Raw genomic sequence first — 21,233 nt, 5'->3', positions numbered from 1 at the left:
CAATATCTGTCCTGACTTTTAGGGTCTAGATACTGATATTGGAGACAGAAGAAATAAAAGCACAGGACTGCTTCTTCAGGCAAGTCCAAAAGCATGTCAAGCAGCATTGTCTGAATTTTCAAGAAGGTTTATAACCAAGTAAAAATGTTGCTAGCGATAATTTTTTATGTATTTGACAGTTGCTTGATTTTGATTGTAAATATCACTATCCTTATCATAAGGTTTGGAAATACCTGCTCAAATTAGCAGTTACTACCCTTAAGAGAAACATGGGGATAACCTGCATGGGGCAGCAGATACTACTAGAAGAAGCTTGCTGGGCAGACTGGATGAACCATTTGGTCCTTTTCTGCCATCATTACTATCTTACAAGAAGTTCATAAGGCCGCTGATGTTTCTTAGGATCGAACTAATTGCAAAATGCCCTAAAACTAAAGATCTTTGTTAAGAACATAAGAACATGACATACTGGCTCAGACCAAGGGTCCATCAAGCCCAGCATCCTGTTTCCAACAGTGGCCAATCCAGGCCATAAGAACCTGGCAAATACCCAACAACTCTCTCATCCTCCACTTCCACATCCCTGCCCCCTTGAAGGATCTACCCCAGTAACATGCCGATGCTTCAAGTGTTGCTAGTAAACTCCAGGATTGGTAACTCCCTCCTGGCTATTCTCAGAACACCTGTTGTGATAATCTAGATAAAAGGGCATATTGATGACTTCTGTTTCCCCCACCAGCCTCATCCCCATCCCGCCATAATGGCTAGTGTCTGAAACATTTATCCGCAGGGAGTTTCTGCGGGTGTCTGTCCAACAGGGAGTTCTAGTGGAAAATTAAAGAAATGCATATCCCTTGATGAAATTAATGTATCTCCGATTGCATTTTCTAAGACCAGTGGGCCATTAAGAGAGAGCAACCAACAGAATTACTCACACTCTTCTTTGGTGCTCTCATCTTTGGTTGAATGCTGGGGATCATATAAAATAGTAAATGTATTTCTGTAAAGGTGGATGAAGACAGTTATAGGTCTGAGAACTAACACTGGGTGAGGACAGTCACAGTGCTAAGAGCTAGGGGTGCCAGAGGAGAGTTTATTCTGCTGCTCTTTGCTTAGAGAGTCGATGTGGCAACTGAGCAATGCAATAAATCTAATCAAACAGTGCTGGAGTAAGGGCTGGCTTCTGAGATCTGTTTTCAGTACCTCAGGAAGGGTTGTTGAGTGAGGACAGGGCTTAAAAGGAGAGTAACAGGACTGGAATAAGGGATGCCTTGTGAGGGGCAGCAGCAGTACTTCAGAAAGCACTGGTGGTGTATGAAGCACGGGCCTAGGCCACAGTAGGCGGGCACTTTTGCCAACTCCAAGATGGACACCCGACCGGAAGTGGGCGTGGCCTGGCCTAGAAGGCGCGGGCGGCCATCTTTGTTGCGGGCGAAGCCGGGGCCGGGACTAGGACGCGCTTTGGCTGCAGCTTGGGAGGGAAAGGAGGAGAAAAAAAAAAAAGAAAGAAAGTTCCGGCCCGGAAACAATCCGACCCCTTCTCCTCCTCCCGGTACCGAGCCCAGAGACCGACGGTCCCCACGCCCTAAGGGAGCGACAGAGAAGCAGAAGCGGGGGGCGCAGGCCTCCGCCGCGGCTCCAGGCCTCCCCCCGGGGAAAGATGATCAAGCTATTCTCGCTCAAGCAGCAGAAGAAGGACGAGGAGTCGGCTGGGGGCACCAAGGGCAGCAGTAAGAAAGCGTCTGCCGCCCAGCTCCGCATACAGAAAGGTAACTCCCAACCCAGCCCCCCCAAAAATACCCACCTTCCCCCACCCGACTGTTATAACGCTTACAACCAGGCTTGCGCCCCGCCCGTCCCCCCAAATTTTTTTTTTCAGTCCTTGCCATCCTTAGCCATAGCCTTTCTAAGCCCAGCTCTGTTTTCCCCACACCCAGCCATCGTCTCCAATCCCACCTCTACCCTCCCCACACCCAGCCCTGGCCTCCAAGCCCACCTCACCTCACACCCAGCCCTGGCCTCCAAGCCCACCTCACCTCACACCCAGCCCTGGCCTCCAAGCCCACCTCACCTCACACCCAGCCCTGGCCTCCAAGCCCACCTCACCTCACACCCAGCCCTGGCCTCCAAGCCCGCCCCACACCCAGCCATCGTCTCCAATCCCACTTCTACCCGCCCCACACCCAGCCCTGGCCTCCAAGCCCACCTCTACCTGCTCCCACACCCAGCCCTGGCCTCCAAGCCCACCTCTACCTGCTCCCACACCCAGCCCTGGCCTCCATGCCCACCCCACACCCAGCCCTGGCCTCCAAACCCACCTCTACCTCGCCCCACACCCAACCCTGGCCTCCAAGCCCACCTCTACCTGCCCCCAGGCATGGTCCCTAAGCCTAGCTCTCTCCACCACACACCCTGCCATGGCCTCTAAACATATCTAGCCTTAGTCGCCATTGCCCCTAAGCCCAGCTGTGTCCTCTCCTGCTCCCTCCCCCACAGGCCATGGCCTCTAAGACATCTGCCGCTTTGCTGCTGCCACCCAAACCCCCTGCCTCCTCCCCCCTAGCCATGATCCTTAAACACAGATGTGTCCTTGCCCTCCTGCCCATGATTCCTAAGCCTGATTGTGGCCTTACTGCCACCCTCTGGCCATGGACCCTCAGCCCAGCTGTATCTTCTCCATCTTCCTTAAATCCTGCTGTAGTATACACTAAGGCCTGTCATAGCCAGGGCCCCTGCAGCTCACCCTAGCTGTCGTCCTGAAACCCTTCTCAGACCCTGACTCCTGTTTCACCACTTTCTCAATCACAACTTAAATTTTTCATTTTTGAAGTCTCTTAAATTAATTTTGCCCTTTCTCTTGAAAAGCTTTGTTCAGAAATATGGCACCTGTCTGGCATCCATAACCTAAATTAGAGGTAGGAAGTGTTGCTCCTGGAAGGCCCCAAACGGTCTGCGTTTCTGGATATCCACAATAAATATGCATACGGTATATTTGTATGCCCTGCCTCCATTGTATGCAAATATACTTCATGTGTATTCATTGTAGATGTCCTAAAAACCAAACCTGTTCATAGCACTCTAGCACCGGTGTTGCTTACCCTTGATCTAAGCTTATACAAACAAGAGAATTTGGTAATTCCTCTGGGCACATCCAGTCTGTCCATTTTCCCTTCCTATTACAATGCTGCAAACCCTGTTTGATCCCTGTTTTTACTTGTCTCTCCACAGCTCCACTGTCCCTTTCATCTCTATCCCCATAGCACACCTTGACCTGCAACTTGGCTCATGCACCCCCAAACCAGGCCACAGTTAAATCTGCCTAAACCCAACTGTAACCCACTAAATTGGGCATGGCCAACGCCAGTTCTTTAGAGTAGTGTTCCCCAACCCTGTCCTGGGGGCCTACCAGCCAGTTGGGTTTTCAGGATATCCGCAATGAATATGCTTGAGAGAAAATGTGCATGTTATGGAGGCAGTGCATCCAAATTTTCTCTCATGCATATTCATTGCGGATGTCCTGAAAACCCGACTGGCTGATGGGCCCCCAGGACATGGTTGGGGACCACTGCTCTAGAGCCTACAAACAGTTCTGATTTTTAGGATATTCACAATGAATATGAATGAGAGAGATTTCCATGCACATCCTCTAATGCAAGCAAATCTATTTGTGTGCTTTTGTCGTAAAAGCTTTCTAGGAAGCATTTTGTGTAAAAAAAAAAAAAATAAATAAAAAATTTTGGCCAGGTGGTCCTTGTACCTGGTGCTTCATGGTGCAGTTACCTGAGTGCCCCGTCCCAAGGAGGGAACTGGAGGGTTTGAGGGGACATCACCTTTCGTAGAGCAGTGTGAGAATAACTTCTGATCATTTTCATGTGCAAACATGCAGGGCATGGATAGACACTCACTTTTTTGTTGGCGTAATTTTTTTTTTTCCCCCCAGACATTAATGAGTTGAATTTGCCGAAAACATGTGAAATAGACTTCTCCGACCACGATGACCTCCTTAATTTCAAACTAGTCATCTGCCCTGATGAGGTGAGTGTGGCATGCGCCTATCAGCTGACAAGCTGAGCCTTTGCTGCTCTGCTGGGAAGGGCAGGGTTGCGGTTTGGGAGACCCCTGGCTGGGACAAGAAGATGATCAAAGAGAAATAAGGTTGATCCAAGAGGATAACTGCTGCCTTTACCTCTATTCTGACGCCTTTCCTCCTGTACCTCGCACTCATAAAAACACGTACAGCATGCCTCCTTGTTACCAGAGAGGGAAAGATGGGAGTGGAATTACTGACAAGACAGTGGCGAGGGTAGATACAGTTTATCACCTTTAGTACTGAATTACTCATGGGATACAAAGGTGGTCACTTTTAGGTATGGATGGACACAGTGGACGCTGTCATCTCAAGGACTGAATGGTGCTAGGTTGGGGGCAGATATGGGGAGGGAAGAGAGAGAGAAATGCCTACCAGAATCCTTGGCTAGCCAGCGTTGTTCTATATTTGTGGCATAACTTGAGTTTCTTCAAATAAGAGAATGCCTTCTAAAGAAAAGCAAAGAAGCCAGGGAGGTTTTCTTTATGCAAGAGAAGTAAAATATAGCTGTCAGCACCGAAGCAAGAAGCAAATAGGTGCACACAGAGCAGACCGCATATTACTTGCAAGTTATCCACAAGATTACTTTTTTGTTTGTAGGAATTGAATTTGGTGGTTCAGTTCTTGGTGGTATCCAGGACTGACTAGTGCGATTATATATGTATATTTTTTTTTTTTGGGGGGGTGTACCAATAAAACTGCTGAAACGTCTACAACTTATTCAGACCACAAGCGCTAGGCTGGTTTGAGGTCTTAAGATGTCCAACCATGTCTGCCTGCTGCTTCGGCTCAAGATTCGAGCCATCTTTAAGATTCTGCATAATATGGCCCGCACTTCCCTTTCTGAAGGGATTACTGATGTCTCCCCTTTGAGGCTGCTACGCTCCTCTCAGTTAGGCCCTTCTCTGTGTTTCTGGGATCTTCTGTCGCTGCTCCAAAGCTGTGGAATTGAGCTCCCGTGAAAAGCTAGGTATGTTGATGATCTCTTGCATTTCCACAAGCTTCTGAAATCATGGTTGGTGCAAGCTTTTGGTTAAATTGTTTAAACAAACAAACATGGTTCCTGCTGACTTGGTTAAGGAGGAGCTTATTTGCAGATGGTTGAGATAATTGATGTGATTTCAGCAGTTAATATTCTTAAACCCATGTTTAGTGATTTTATCCTTTTTAGTATTTTATGTTGGTCTTCGTCTTTGTCATGTACATATGAGTGTTCATTGTCTGTAACCTCCGTTGGGATTCCAGCTTCAATACATTTTGGCCAGCGAGGACTTTTGCACCTTAGTCCCTCTTTCATTTTGACCTCTGTCGATTTGTTGCTTCCCCAAAGTGCCAGTCCAAAATACTCCCCACCCCCTCGCCCTGCTCCTGATTCCTTGTGCTCCGAGACCTATTTCCCCAGAATTACAAGAACTGCACTTATTGCCGGTATTAGAGAGCACACTTTAAGCCCTTAAATGCAACGGTGTCCAATACTTGACTGACCTGTTAGATCCTGCCTACGTGTAATTCTAGGCAGGTTACAATATACAGACATACATTTAAAACTGGAATTCCAGCAGGCCTAAAAACATAGCACAAGAGAAAGCACACAAATTACTATTGTGTGTGAACTTTTTCTGCGGACAGCTGATCCCATCTATTAAAGATGCCTGTCTTTAGGACATAAGTTGTGAGATGCTTTCCCTGTGGAGCTCTATGAAATTCAGGTCGATAGGAATTGTTTTCAATGAAAGTTGAAAGCTGTAAGTTTCTAGCAAGCTTTTTCTTAGTTTTAAATGTTGATGTTAGTTTTCAGGTTGTAGGGATCTGATAAATTGTTAACCCGATTTTTATTACATGTTATATTTTGTGATGTTTCTTTAAAATTCAAATGTTTTAGCCATATGTTCTAAGCATATTTAGAACGATGAGTATTTGACACAGGTTAAATATGAAAACATAATAAAAATTGTAATACAAATATGGAAACCTCAGTAGCTCAAAATAGTTAGTACTAGTGAACTAAATACATTCCAACACAGTGACCTGAGAGGCATTGCCAACAGGGATACAAATCAGCAGAAGTGACAGGGGGGTTGATGACCTAGCCCAGTTGGGCCTACATTATCTGGCTAAGAGCCAGAGCTGTGTAATACGAGGCATTCAAGAAATTGGGCAATGGTTGCAGGCAAGCACTGTAGCATTTTCAGAGGTATTGTGTGTAGAAGGGGAAGCAGTGTCGCAGCAGGATCTTCACTATATGGCTGAAGAACTTGTGGTAAGAGTTTTTGACATCTTGGCAGCTTGGGTGATACATAGAAAGGTACAAGATTGTACCATAGGGATGGCTGCATCTGTCTGAGACTGGGTCCTATGATCCTATCTGAACAGTTCAGGTTGTACGTTGACAAGAGTTTGAAGTAGATTGGGGGGGGGGGTGTGGGAAGAAGATGGCAGACAGATGTTAATGAAATAGGGCTGTGCCCCCCCACCACCACAAAATTGTGAGTGAAAATCGGAAATACATAATACAAGGAGAGGCAGGAAGGAGGAATATCTGGAAGGTGATGAGCCTAAATGCCCGTAGTTTGGGTAATCAAATTCCAGACTTGCAAGTCCTAGTGGCCAAGAAAGAGCTAGATATTGTGTCGGTCACAGAAAGATGGTTCAATGAGTTCCATGACTGGGAAATAGCTTTAACAGGCTATGGCATGTTCAGGAACAACAGAGTAGGCAGAAAAGGGGGAATGGTAGTACTTACATTAAAAATAAATAAATAGTAACTTTTCTGTTGCTTTTAATACTACTATCAGTTGCCTTGTAAAGGGGCCATAGCATTTCCCTTGACATGACCTACCGACCTCTTAGCACAGAAAGAAGAGTTGGACAACGATCTTGTCAGAGACATACATAAGATTTCGGTGAAGGGGGGAGGTTCTCGCTACTGATCGAGGATTGTAATTTGATGACACTGGATTGGGGCTTCTTATCTGCAGAATTAGTTAGGAGATGGATAGTGGACTCCCTTCAAAGGGTGCTCCTGAGGCAAACGGTAATGGAATCCACCAGGGAGGGCCGGTACTGGATCTGGTGCTTACACATTGTGCAGGTAGGTCGGTGAGTTAGAGGAAAGGCCGGATAGATAGGGGAGATATGATAGACATCTAAATACTTCCAAAAATCAACAGAAAGGAGGCTCTGGGATAAGGGTGAAAGGGGATAGACGCGAAGGAAATCTTTTGATCAGGGAAGAAACTTGCTTAATGCATTTTTTTTGCCGTAAACTAAAGTCCTGGCTGATGAGCTCCGAGCCCAACCTAGAGCTTTTAAGACTTGAAGCTGAAGCTTCTGTAGTCCAACATTGTTTTCAGTCAATTGATGGTTAGATTTTATTGCACTGCTTAATTTGTTTACTGTAGCTGTACATGGCTTTGGAAAGGCTTATTGTAAGGCTTGGAAGGCCATTCCTGAACCTTTATAAATAAATAAAAGGTGGCGAGTGCAGAGAACAGCCTCCCTGGTTGAGGCGGTGGAAAGCAGGACAGTGACTGACTTCAAGAAAGCGTGCAATAAGCACAGGATCTCAGAGGGGGACAGCTGAGCAGACTTAGATGGGCTATATGCTTTTTTTTTTGGTTGTTTTTCCTGCTGTCGTGTTTCTAAATTGGGGGGGGTGTCACAGAAGTCAAAGTCCTGCACTCCCGGCGTCCCAGCTGAGTTAAAAGGGTGGGAGTGCCTTTTGCAGGGCAGCGGCAGAGTGGAAAGGTGCTTTGTGTAACGGAGAGCTATGCTAAAATGGTGGAGGAAGAGAGGGTAAAGCAAGAGATTTCCAAGGAGGTGGGAAAAAGCGGAGGATTCAGAAAGTGCGAAGGATCTCGGGGGAGGAAAGCGTGTCTGGCGAAGATGGCAAAGGTGCGAGCAGACGAGAAGAGCACTCTTGCTGCTTGTATCCTTATTTGCGTGGTTTTATTGTGACTGTAAATCAGTAAAATAAAGTGAGGGGATGACTTCATTCAGGAGAGAGTGCAGGACTGGGATTTTAAGACTGAGGGAGGAGGTGAGGACTCTGTGGGTGGTGGCGCGTAGAAAGCAGAAGAGGTAACCCCATTTTGTTCCCTGCTGTGACTGAAGGCGGTGGTGGAGGAGAAAGGGAGCAGCTAGAAAGCGGTAAGACTGCAAGTGGGCAACGCCTTGGAGCAGTGGATCTGCGCAGACAGGAGCGGGGACCGGTAATGGACGTGGTAATGGAGAGGAGGCTGGTCTGCCTGACCCAGGTGGTGGAAACCCCGAGCTAAGACTTTACTGACGGGTGGTGCGGCGGAGAACCAATCAAACAGATCTGATCGGTTTCTTGGTCCGGGTGACTAGAGAAGGGCTTTTGATACTGTCTTACATTAGGCTCATAAATAAACTGAGCAGCTTGAAGGGGGGCGGGCAAAGGTGCTGGCCTGGCTTGGAAAGCAGTGGACCGAGTGATGACGGAGGGGGGTGGTAATGGAATTCACTCTGAGAAAGGGAGTGGTGACTAGTGGAGTGCCCCTGGGGCCGGTTTGGCTCCCGATTATTGTAGAAGGGTTAGAAGGAAAGGTTTGTATTGTCGCAGATGATATGGTGGACACCCCTGAGTGAGTAGACGAGGATGAGAAGTGATCTCAGAGCTGAAATGTACTCGGGTATTTGCCTGTTGAGATTTAATGCCAAATGATGCCATGTCAGGTATTTGGGGAGCAGTACATGATGATTTTTTTTTTTTTGGGGGGGGGGGGGTGAGGAGTGTATGAGAAACTGATGTGCACCAGCCAGGAGAGAAATCTTGGGGTGATGGTGTCTGATCTTAAGTTTGGAAAAGAGTGCAATAATGCAGTGACCAATGCACTATATAAGGGGAGGCATAACCCGCAGGAGGTTGTACAGATCAGTCTGTGTCCGGTTCTGAAGGACTTGGAGATCAGAATTCAAAATGGTTTGTCCTGTTAAGTTCAGGACTCAGCCAGAGAAACCTAGAGATGGAACTGTGCCCTTCAGGTAAGAGCCTCAGTAGGTGTTTGCATTATTCTGAATCTTGGTAGTGAGCCCTAGGGTGGCGGGAGGGAGAAAAGGAGATTGGGTGTTGGCTTAAGCGCGGGATCTTGTTGGCTCGTTTGTGCAGGGTGGCAGAGAATCAATGAGGAAGAAAGCAAAACACTGACCTCAATAAGAAGTGATGGTCTACAAGCAGCCCAAGCTTCTGTGGCAGGCAGTTGGGCTATGCTCTTGAAGTGCAATAACTGGGCAGACTGGACCAATTGATCTTTGTTATCTCATATGTTAGTGGGGATGGGCACAGGGACACAGAACTCCTCCCCTCTAGGATGAGAGCCCACCGCCTCAGAGGAATGACAGTATCTGTCTGTCTATGGCTCCAGCACCAGCTCAAGTCACAGCATCCAAAAGTCGTCATCTTCTAAACTGACTGCTGGGCATACTTGTGTAGTCACTGTCCCCGGGTAAGATCATACCATTTCTCCTGCTTTCCCATTGACACTGTTTTAACTTTATGGTGGGGGTCCTAGTGCACAGTGCCTGATGAATCTCTGGGTTTATTACAGTAAAACTAAGCAAAGCCATCACAGGGTGAAGATGTTAGGAATATTTACGAGAACCAGGAAGGAATGGCCACCCTGTGATGCCGTGTGAAAGAAACACCTAATATAGAGCAGAACCACAAACAAGGCCTCCGACTGTGTGTGGTGAAAGTTACGATTGATCCTGTATTTAGAGGCCACCCCCTTTTGATGGCTAAAACTGTCAATCCCTGCTCCCCGCCTTTACTGGGGATTGTATGCATGGACTCTGCATCTTGGTGACCGTTTCCATCTTAACAGGGGGGTTCCTAGATAGGCAGCCTCTGGGTAATGCCCTCTCAGTTCAGAGGTTTGTCCTGAGCATATTTTATGAGCAATGTCCTCCTCCATTCTCTCATCCCCTCAGCTGGGCTGTCCTCTCTTGGCAGTGTTATGGTAACCGACTGCTTGCTCTCTCTGGTTCGCCCGGCGCGGGATCTGCCGTCATCTGGGGACGGTTTGGGCTTATGTCTGACCTTCTCTCTGTTTTCTCTTCGCAGGGCTTCTATAAAGCGGGCAAGTTTGTCTTCAGTTTTAAGGTAGGTTTCAGACCCGCTCTTTGGAGCGCGGAGCAGACTGGAATGACCCCACTCCTAGTGTTCCCCTCTTCCTACGCATCCTCAGTTTCCCCTTTGTGCTTTGGGGTATAATTTTGCAATGGCTTATGAAGTTAGTTAGATGAGCAGAAAGGAAGACTGGGGGTGTATGACCTGTGAGTACTGAAGGACTTGGGGGTAGGGGCATTATTTAGCCTAGAGAAGAGGGAACTGGGGCATGACCTGATGGTCTCCAAATACACAGCGAGGGGCTGTAAAGGGGAAGGGAGATCATCATTCCCTATCTCTGCCGAGGAAAGGAAACGAAGTTCTAGGCGTAAATTACAGCAGGGGGAGTTGAGGGTACGACATTAAGAAAAAGAAACACTTCCTCCTGGGGGCAGTGTCTCCAGGGAGGTTTGTTTTGCAAATTCCTTCCTAAACCAGGGTCGCAGTCTCTCAGATTCACTGCTAATGCTCGCATTGTACCAGAGAGAGCTGCCTTCTGCAGTTGATAGGATGCAGGATGTATATGACTGACAAATCAAGGTGCATGTGGATGTTTTGTCGCCATGTATGGAGCTGTGTGCTGGGGATGCAGCTTGGATGGAGGCAGGAGGTGGGTTAGATGACCTCTGGAAGGTTCCTGCCATGTTGCCTGGGACTGAAAAGGCACTGAATGTTTTCCCCCCTCCCACTTCTGTGCCCTCTGCCTTTTTCTGCTCCTGCAGGTGAATAGAAGTGACTAGGTTTGCTGGCTGGCTTCACCCCCTCATGTGCATGGCGCTGCACTTCTGGTTTTCTTGGCCAGATAGGAAAATAGGAACTGCAGCTCCCAGCATTGCATGCTGGGAGCTGCAGTTCCTATTTTCTCCCCATTGAAAATGGGGAGAAAATAGGAACTGCAGCTCCCAGCATGCAATGGGGCGAGACTAGGACTGGGTCAGCCTGCTCTTGTGACATCAGGTGGCAACCTTGGTTTTGACAGTGAAGGGACAAGTAGCATTGCTGTCGTCTTTCTCCTCGCTGACTTACTGGGTAGGAGGAACGGGTTGGTGCTTGTAAGATTGGCCCATATCGTAACTCAGAACCACCGAGCTGGATATACTGGGTACATGTTTCCAAAAGCTAACAGAATGCGCTAAACTCCCTGGCTCATTTTGCCCTGTATTTTGTGTGGTGTTGACTACCAAGAGGAGGGGTGGAAGTGTAGCTTCCCAGCAACTCAGTTTGCTGGCGAATTGAAGGTCCGGTATAAAGAAACTTAGATGTTTCCATACATAGAGGATACTTGTGTACGCCACGAGTGTGTTGTCTGTTTCTGGATCACACTAAGCTGTTCTGCCATTGTCGTGCGTTATGGGGAGAAAAATTGATTTAGAGTTGAGGTTCTTGGGTTCTAATCCCTGGCTCTGCCAGCGATTGTGTGTGAGATCTCTGGCAAATCACTTTGTCACCCTATGTACAGCTATAACATTTCCTGTAATGTGTGCAGATGACAAATGTTTTTAAATAAATTAAAAAAACAAAAAACCCCCAGACACCTGATCTCCACCAGCAGCAGTGGCAGTCCCGGGGCGGCAGAAAGCATAAGCTGCTGGAGAAGGGGACAAATGGGGAGCCGGGCCAAAAAGAGCAGCAGAAGCCCTGGGCGTGCACATGGGCACCATGCTGGTAAAAAAAAAAAACATTGGCTGCCTGGGCGGGGGGGGAGAGAAGCTGAACAGAAGGGGGGAATATAAAAAAAAAAAGTGTTATGAATTTTTGTATTCTCTGGTGCCTGAGAATGTTTAGCTTATGAAAGGTTTTTACACGCCTGTCCCTAAGCCTCAGATTGCCCAGTTGTAATAGGGAGAGCCCTGTAGTATTAACAGCTGTCTGGTCTCACAGACTTTTTTGGAAGTTGTCATGCCATCCAATTGGCAAAACCGGTGCTGCCGCACCTCCCCACCCCGGTTGAAGGCTGTTTGTCTGTTTTTAGTGGTATAAGTAAGCAACCAAGATGTTAATGGTTAACATTTCAATGATAAAGGAAGGCAAGGGTACTTAATCCTCCACGGGTAATCAGCGGGATGTCGGGTATCTGGACTGAGGGAAGCACCAAAGCTCACCTGGACCTGACTCACTCCTGCTTGTTCCCGCAGAAAAGTTTAATATATGGAGACAAAGTGCTAAGGCTGAAATGACTGTTTACCGTTTTCCATCCCTCCTCCGTTTCTCAAGTGCTGAACTGTGATAAAAGGCACAGGGGTCCAAAGCAGGCCCAATGAATGCTAAGGTTCGATTGCTCTCCATCTGCCCAGCAGACACTATTTTCGACCTGGCCTCTCTATGGGGCTCTCCCCAGCTTCCTAGAGCGTGGTTGGCTTTCCATGTTTGTAGCCTTGCTATTTCCTTCTACCTTTTTGGGGGTTCCAGCTCAGTTGGAGGCGACCTCAACTGGTGGCTCATTGCTGCGTGCCTGGCATGATTTCTGCTTTCCATCTAGGCCAGCCATCACAGGGTCAGTCCCCTGTGGTTGAGTGGCAGAGACACAGGGGGCCACCCCAGGAACATGGGTACAAGCACACTCTCGAGCCCAGCAACTGAGTGTCACTCTTGGGTGACAGCCGGGGCCATCTTGATGCCCTTAAGCAGAGGAGCCAGAAGGCCGGTCCAGAACTAGGTCGACAGCGGGTTGTCTTAGCGGTGGGAATGCCTTGGAATGGGGGCATTACTTTGTCAGGGGCTTTTGCCGGCCTCATGGGTGGGGAGCTCCTGTCAGTTTCTGCATGCTGACAGCATTGGCTTTTGTGCCCTTGCAGGTGGGGCAGGGTTATCCGCATGACCCCCCGAAGGTGAAATGCGAGACGATGGTGTATCACCCAAATATAGATCTGGAGGGCAACGTCTGCCTTAATATCCTCAGGTAAGAGATATTGGGCCAGCAGCAGGAGATGGGTGGAGGGGAAAGGAATAATCCTACAGCAGGCCTGAGTGCAGTGCTCTGTCCTGTGCACATTCGTTTTGGCCTGTTTAGCAGCAGGAAGGTGATGACTTTGGAATCTGAAGGCATGGTTTTGAGGAAGCCCAGTTGGGTGGAAGAAGGCAGCCATACTGGCATTAATTGGGCAGGGCCTAGGTTTGGGCTGGTCATTTTGTATCGCAGTAACTGTTATTCCTTTGTCCCACCAGACCAGATCACACAAGTGTTGTTCCTCTACCAGCAGATGGAGACAGAGTAACTGACTCCAGCAGCTGGTAGAGGTGTAAGACTGTGCCCCTCAAGAAATCTGGGCTCAGTTTGGGTTGCAGAAACTTGCGGGGGCCATGCGTGATGGGAGGTGACAATGATGTGCACCAAACTGGAGAGAGATGTTGAGGTGATCATAGCTAATGTTCCCTGTACGTACCCAGATCAGTCCAGACGGTGGGTTATGTCCCCCGTCCAGCAGATGGCGTCAGACAAAGCTGCTGAGGGTGCTGCCTTATAAGCCAGTGCACCCTCTGCCACTCTTCAGTATCTTTCTGATTCCAGCAGATAGGAGCAGGGGAACCTCGGATTCCCCACTACATTGTTAGAGTACTTGTTTTCTTCCCTTTCTACTCTTAAGCTTCTTTTGATGGATCAAGTTTTTTAGAGAAAAAAAAAAAAGACTTTACTGATTTAACTTGCAATTTATCTCTCTCTCTGCCTGTCTCCTTTCCCCATTGAGCTGTGCGGGGTAAGTTCTGTGTACTTTTTTTTTTTTTTCAGCTTTCATTTCCAATACAGCTCTTCTGGAGGGTGCATATTGGAGGTTTCAACCTCTCCCCCCCCTGCCGCGTTCCAACCCGCAGCCCCGAGAAGTCACATTCCTCTGCGACGCCTGTGGAGCTCTTAGGGTCAGTGTGATTTAGTAAGCGGAGGTTCTTTCCCTCATCCCGCGGCACTGCCTGTCATTTTCTCGCGGCTCCCCTCCCCTCCTTCCGGTCATGCCGAGGGCTTTCCGATGTTCAGCCTGCGGGGAGCCCGGTTCAAGGCTCTCCCGCGAGGGGATCTGCACGAGGTGCCTCCCTGGGGGGGAGGGCACCTCGCAGCCGGCGGGTTGTTCAGTTTAGCGCATCCAAGCGCGCTTTCATAGGCAGAGGCAGGCCCCAATCCTGCTGAGTGCAGGAACGGTGGCCATTTTGGATGCAGAGCCGGCAGCCCCAGCTCCCCCAGAAGATGAATCTGACGATATTTCTACGCTTTTACCGCCAGTTCTAACACCGGTTCCGCCGCTGGTGCCTGTTCTACCTTCTGGGGATTCCTCTGTTTTGCCTTCCTCAGGCCCACCTCTGTTTTCCACAGACTTTATGCTTCTCATGCACAATGCCTATCTGGCCAGGATGTCCCAGCCTCTGGATCCCGCTCCTGGGTCTCCGCCTCCCAAAGTTTGCAGGACGGCTGATCCTCCTCCCGTGGGAGTCCCCCAGGGAGTAGGGGCCCCGGGGGTCCTCCAGAGTGCATCTGGCTCTCCCCCCTGTGGGGGGGGGGGGGGGAGTGTGGATTTGGTGCCAGACCCTGACCTGGATGATCCCCTGCTTGCTTCACAGCCCTCCAACCAGGGCCTTTCCTACCCATCCGACTTTTCTCCAGCTGTTGGCTAGGGAATGGGATTCGCCCGAAGCCTCCCTCAGCAGGGCAATGGAAAAACTATACCCACTCCCTGAGGACTTTCTCGAGTTGCTTAAGGTCCTGAAGGTCGACTCCGCAGTTTTGGCAGTCACGAAACGAACAACCATTCCGGTGACGGGAGGCATAGCGCTTTGGGATCTGCAAGACAGGAAGCTAGAGGTCTATCTCAAGAGTGTTTAAGGTTTCCGAGCTGGGAGTCCGGGCGACCATCTGTAGCTTGCTGGCGCAAAGAGCGGGACTTCGCTGGGTGCAGCAGCTCCTCACTTCACAAGAGCTACCACCGGAGGAAGCACGTCAGGCTGACCGTTTGGAGGCAGTCATTGCCTACGGAGCAGATGCCCTGTATGACCTCCTCGTTCTGGCCAGATCAATGGTATCGGCAGTCTCGGCCCGACGTCTTCTCTGGCTCCGCAACTGGTCGGCAGATTCCTCTTCCATGACACAGTTGGGATCTCTTCCTTTTAAAGGGAAATTCCTTTTTGGGGACGATCTGGACCAGATTATCAAGTCTCTCAGAGAGAACACTGTACATAGGCTCCCGGAAGATCGGCCGCGAACTACTAGATCGTTCAATGCCCCCAGAAGCCGGTTCCGCGGTCAACGCCGCTTCCGCACCACAAGACAGGCGACACCTCGGACGCCCTCTTCCTGGTCTCAGTCTTGGTCCCGTTCCTTTCGAGGCTGCAGACCGGCAAGGGACGGGATGGCACAAGGGGCATCCTCTAAGTCTTCCCAATGATGCCAGACTGGCCTACTCCCCGACTCCCAGGATTGGGGGACGGATCTCTTTTCTACGAGGAGTGGGTCCGGATCACGTCAGATCAGTGGGTCCTAGATATTCTAAGGCACGGCTACGCATTGGACTTTGCTCGATTTTCTCCCCCCCCCTCCCCAAGGGACAGATTCCTCTTCTTTCCCTGCGGGCCACCCCAAAAGCAGCTCATTTGTACGATAGTCTCGACAGACTCCTAGCTCTTGGGGCAATCATCCCAGTGCGCCCCACGGAAGTGGGCTCCGGCCATTATTCAGTCTACTTTGTGGTCCCCAAGAAGGAGGAATCCTTCCACCCAATTTTGGATCTCAAGTTGGTCAACAAGTCGCTCAAGGACCCTCACTTCAGGATGGAGACCTTGCGCTCTGTGATTGCTACAGTCCATCAGGGGGAATTCCTGGCCTCCCTGGATCTGATGGAGGCTTACCTTCACATTCCCATCCTCAAAGCGCATCAGCGTTTCCTGTGATTCAAGATTCTAGGTCAGCATTTTCAGTTCCAAGCTCTACCTTTTGGCCTGGCGACCGCCCCCCCCCCCCCCCCCCCACCCCCTGAATGTTCACAAAGGTAATGGTGGTGGTAGCGGCAGCTCTCCGACGAGAGGGAATTCTGGTTCACCCATATCTGGACGACTGGCTTATTCGAGCGAAGACTTTGATCCAGGGTCACCGGGCGGCAGTTTGTGTGTTTTCCATAAACCCTGTTCAAAGTTACACGGGTCTGGTTTCCTTGATCCATCCTTCTCTGTGTCTACTGCTTTGATATTCTTATTACTGAAGAGTGGCAGAGGATAAGGCAGCACCCTCCGAAGCTTTGTCTGACTCCATCTGCTGGACGGGGTCATAACCCACCATCTGGACTGATCCGTGGTACTACAGGAACGAAAATTAGCAGGTAAGGAATAATTTTCTTATCTGAAGGTAGTGAAATGGAGCAATGAGGCAGAAGCCAGAGCCGAAAGAGTGCTAGGGTACGTCGGGAGAAGCAAGTCTAGATTTGTGTAGCAACTTAAGTGTGTTTTATGCTTCACCCCAACAAGCTTCTTCCCTCCTTATAGTCTGCCAATGCAAACCCCACAAGCTGCTTTGCTTTCTTTCAGCCCACTTTACCCTCAGTTTCTTCCCTTCCTCTGGCCTCCTATTTGCAGAGGCATGGCCCAGCTGCGGTGACTCCCTTCAGACATAGCTCTGTTGCCCCATTGCAGGCTCCACCCCCTTTCTCTTGTAGCATTGCCCTTTTAAGAGCTATCCTTTGTTTGCTAGTTGGACCTCCATGGGAGGCGCCAACTTTCCTTGACGCCACAGTGGGGCAAGGAAGGTTAGTCCACCCCATAGCACCAGTCAAAGCTCTTCTGCTCTTGGCTTGGCCCCCACAGCAGAGGTGGCTTCCCCACTGCAGGCCGGAAGAGTAAGAGCGGGAGGCGAGAAATAGCAGGAAAGGGGGTGAGGCACGGCTGCCATCCATCCCTTCTCTGGAGGCAAGACTTGGCACCAGCAGAAGTGGGTTTGTCTGCCTGCTAGTCCTCGCTCATGATGGACAAGCTGAAAGCAAGTGCTTTTTCGGTCATAGAATGTCCAAGTCATTGGTGAGACCCCATCTGGAATACTATGTTCAATTCTGGAGGCCGAACCTCCGAAAGGATAGAGACAGATTAGAGGTGGTCCAGAGATGCTACTAAAGCCATTTGTCTGAGACTTAAGGCCCAAAAATGCTTATATCCAGATGGAGACATTATATACTTCAGAATTATAAAGCAGAAGAAACAAATGTACACTTGTTTTGTTTTTTTTCTTTTCAGTGGACAGGAAGTTCTAGGTAAAGGAGTAAAATCAGACTGGAAGTCAGGAAATCTTTCTTTACAGAAGGGGTGGTGGGGTGCATGGTGCATCCTCCTAGGGAGATGACACAAGCCGTACTGGTTTCATGCTGCTTTTTTGTGTGTGCTCTAATTCACAGAGAGGACTGGAAGCCCGTGCTCACAATAAATTCTATAATTTATGGTCTCCAGTATCTGTTTTTGGTGAGTATCGGTGATGGGGGGGGGGGGTGTTGTATGAAGTTCTCGGGGAGAAGACAGATGTACGGAGGGGATTGGGGGAGGACTTGAAAATGTGTCACAGGTAGATTACCCTTCTTGTAGCGATAGCTCCCTTGAGTACAGATTGTTAGCAGAGGGAGGTGACTGACTATGCCTGGGAGAGACTGAAATGGATTATTGTGCTGACCCCTTCCTCCTCCTCCTCAGCCTCATCTGTCTCTCTTTTTCTTCTACCCTTCCCAACTCATCCCTCTCTCTGAACTTGTAGGAGCCAAATCCTGAGGACCCGTTGAACAAGGAGGCGGCCGAGGTCCTGCAGAACAACAGGCGTTTGTTTGAGCAGAACGTCCAGCGCTCGATGCGGGGCGGCTACATCGGATCCACCTACTTTGAGCGCTGCCTAAAATAGAACTGAGTGGAGCCCCCACCCCCGGAGCGTGGGAGACCCTGCAGCAACACCCCCCCCCCTTCCCTTGCCTCCCTCGTACACCCACCCACTCACTCATCGGATTCCCCTACTCCCTGCCTCAGAGACTGCAGGGACCCTACTGCCCAGACTGCCTCCTGTCTGCCTTTGTGGGGAAAGGGGTGCCCAGGGGCAGCTCTGCTTTCCTCAGCATGTCTGGAAATGCTCCCTCCGATTGTCTCGCCCTCCCCTTGTTTCATTGTTTTCACCCATCGAGTGCATTCCCTTCGACTTTGGAGGGGTTTTTTTTATTTAAGGCAGTTGGGATTTTTTCTTTCAAGGGGGAGGCATTGTTAAATGTTGACTTCCCCCCTCTGCCCTCAACCTGCATAATGGCTTCCTGGAATTTTTGCTGAATCACGCCAGAGAAGAAATAGGCTCAGCCTGCCTTGAAACATGAATTTTTTTCATTTCCCTGTCACCGCTGAAAACCTAGTCCCTGCCCCCCGCGTGAGTAGGGGGAGGGATAAGTGGGTGAATATGTTTCGAGAGGGTCTCTGACTCTGTTTCTGGCCATTCCTGGCTCTCGTCCTAACCAGATTTAATTTAGCAGGTACGGGGTCAAGGCTGAAATAAGGTACCAGGTCCAAGCAAGGAAGAAATCTTTTCTTCCAGTACCAGTCCTGCCAACAGCTGTCTAGTTCTGCCTAATAGTGCTCCAGTACCTTATGGAAAAAAAAAAGTATGTCCCCTCTTGCTTACTGAGTGAGAGCAGCAGCTCCTTTCTGCTCCTGGCTTTGATTTGGATGCGAAAGTGACTTGCATAGCCTTTGTGACAGAAGCCGGCTCAGCGGAGGAACAAAGCTACTTCTGCTGTCCTTCCAAACGCACATGTTTTAGTGTTGCTTGTTTCTAGTAGTCATATTTTGTGAATGCATGGTGCCGCTAGGCAGTGCTAGTCCCTTTTATTACTGGCAGAGCCTTTGCCAAGGACTAGCAGCTTTGGGTGGGTAACACTAGTAGGGGGGGGGGGGGCCTCTGGCTGGGCATGGTGGTAATTCTTCCTGTGCCTCCCCCATGCCCATTTTTATATGGTTGTCTTTGCTGCTTCCTTGTGTTCCCCCATCCCTGCAACCCAGACCCTCTTCTACCTATACCCTAGCTTTTCTGCCCAGCAGAGATTGGCTCCTGAAAATGAGGGAATCCATGCGGCCTGTACCTCTGACACCCCCCCCCCCCCCCCCCCCCCCGAGTGCTCTGGCAGCCTGGTGAGGAATCAGCCTTGGTTCCTTCCGCATTTCCCCCTGAATTTGTGGGCTGCTGCAGGCTTGGAGCTTGTTTTCAGTCCCTGCCTGTCCCCCACCCCAAATCCCCTTCATACCTTTTGTCCTCTTCTGCACCTCTCATAATTTTGCTGGTCACCCAGGTTCGGGTTAAGTACGCACATATTTATTAATGACCGACTCCAGGTGGTGCACGGGCGACGCGGAGAGTAGTAAAGGCTACACTGGGAGCAGCTTGACCCTACCAGAGGGGGAAGCAGGGGATCTGGAGTGCAGAGAAGGGGGAGGTGGCTTTTCTCACTGCGGATGCTGTCTATGGCCGTCCTCACTAGCCAGCCAGCTTGCCTGCTGGACAGCTTGCCTCACGCCCTTGTCTTTCCCTCCTGTCTGTGCCAGACATGCCCCAGAAGAGACAGGGAGAGAGACTTGGCTTGTGCCCTTTTTTTTGTTTTGTTTTAGAGTCAACGTGTACCAATGTGTCTGGTTTTAAAGAAGAATAAATTGTAAGTAACCCTGAATCACACAGTTCCTGGTGATGAACATTACATTACTTGTTTGGAGTGGTTTTTTTTTTTAATTATGTAGGGAGGGCAGGGTTCTCGGAAGGCAAATTCACTGTACTTCTCTCAATGTTGGGTTATTAAAGAGGGAACATCGTCACCGTCTGGACTCTGGTGTGGTGTGTGGTCTTTTTGCGTCTCGGTACTCCTGCCCCTCCAATTCTAGAATACTGAGCTTTCTTGCAGCAGTAGCACCCTGTGTGACCCCTTGCACAGGCATTTGCCAGAACTGGTGAAATGAGGGGTTGTGTACCCGTGTGCGAATTATGTGGGAGCCAGCATACTGCTCTATTGTCTGTGGCCAAAATTCCCCTGGTCCTGCTGCTGCAGTCTCTTTAAAAGTAAGGATTGGGGAAGAGAAGGGACTGTATACTTGTGTTGTTGTATACCCACCTGCATGAAAATTAAAACAGGAAAGCATCACAGCCCATGCAGACTGACTCAACAGAGAAGGAGGGGAGGTGTCTTTTTTTTCTCCTCCTCTCCCCATCCTCCACGAGGGCTACTACGCCTTGGTCTACCATAGTCACAGAAGTGGCATGTGCAGTCCCTAGAAGGGAAAGATAGCTGGCACTATAGTAGCAATCCCTATTGATCAGTGAGCAGTACGGGGACTGTGCATCAAGCAATCGTAACCCTGTAGTGTACGGGTGGCTAATTGTGGTCCTCAAGAGCCACAAACAGGTCTGTTTTTCAGGATATCTACCAAGAATATGCAGGAGAGAGATTTCCACTGTGTGCAAATATATCTCATATTTTTATTATGGACATCCTCCAAAGCCAGGCCTGTTTGTGACTCTTGAGGACTGGAACTAACTACCCGTGCTCTAGCTTCTGGGTTTCCAAACCTGTTCTGATGCCCCCCCCCCTGAGTTTTCAAGCATAGCCATAAAAAAAAAATGCATGCTATAAATTTGCATATACTAGGTCTCCATTGTTTGCAAATACATTTTATTCATTATGGCTATCCTGACAACCTGATTGCCTTTGGGGTCACCTGGCTAAACTGGGAAAGTTCTGTCTACTTGGTGGTGAGGTTTTTTGAGCCATCTAAGGGGAGGGGTGTAACAGGGCAGGCAGCTCTGGTTTGGGAGTTCTGACTAGGTTTTCAGGATATCCTCACTGAATATTGAGATTTATGTACAATTTTTATTTATTATAGATTTTTTGTATTCTGCTTTTCAGTACTTCAAAGTGGATTACAGTTAGGTACAATCTAATTTTGTACCTGAGGATAAAGTGGTTTATACAAATATACATAATCTGTATTCAGTTTGGATATTCTGACAACTAAACTTGATTGTGGTGTGCTAGCCCTAGACGTGTC

General features: G+C 49.2%; 1 protein-coding gene across 1 annotated transcript; it reads left to right on the top strand.

Moving 5' to 3' along the window:
• The first annotated feature begins 1,413 nt into the window (after positions 1-1,413).
• UBE2M (ubiquitin conjugating enzyme E2 M) lies at positions 1,414-20,015 on the top strand. The gene is made up of 6 exons (XM_029584679.1): positions 1,414-1,769; positions 3,941-4,035; positions 10,173-10,211; positions 13,013-13,116; positions 17,576-17,639; positions 17,926-20,015. Exons 1-6 carry the CDS (start codon positions 1,661-1,663, stop codon positions 18,064-18,066), a joined length of 552 nt encoding a protein of 183 aa, XP_029440539.1. The 5' UTR covers positions 1,414-1,660; the 3' UTR covers positions 18,067-20,015.
• The last annotated feature ends 1,218 nt before the right edge of the window (positions 20,016-21,233 follow it).

Source organism: Rhinatrema bivittatum, chromosome 19 (genome assembly GCF_901001135.1).
Source record: "Rhinatrema bivittatum chromosome 19, aRhiBiv1.1, whole genome shotgun sequence".
Taxonomy (NCBI): domain Eukaryota; kingdom Metazoa; phylum Chordata; class Amphibia; order Gymnophiona; family Rhinatrematidae; genus Rhinatrema; species Rhinatrema bivittatum.
The sequence above is the reverse complement of the archived record's forward strand: the minus strand, read 5'-3'. Positions and strand labels throughout refer to the sequence as shown.

Excerpts from the sequence above, each read along its gene's own strand:
- UBE2M (XM_029584679.1), top strand. The coding sequence starts at position 1,661 with ATGATCAAGCTATTCTCGCTCAAGCAGCAGAAGAAGGACGAGGAGTCG. Across the intron at positions 4,036-10,172 it reads TAGTCATCTGCCCTGATGAG|GGCTTCTATAAAGCGGGCAA; the intron begins GTGAGTGTGGCA and ends TTCTCTTCGCAG. Across the intron at positions 17,640-17,925 it reads GTCTCCAGTATCTGTTTTTG|GAGCCAAATCCTGAGGACCC; the intron begins GTGAGTATCGGT and ends CTGAACTTGTAG.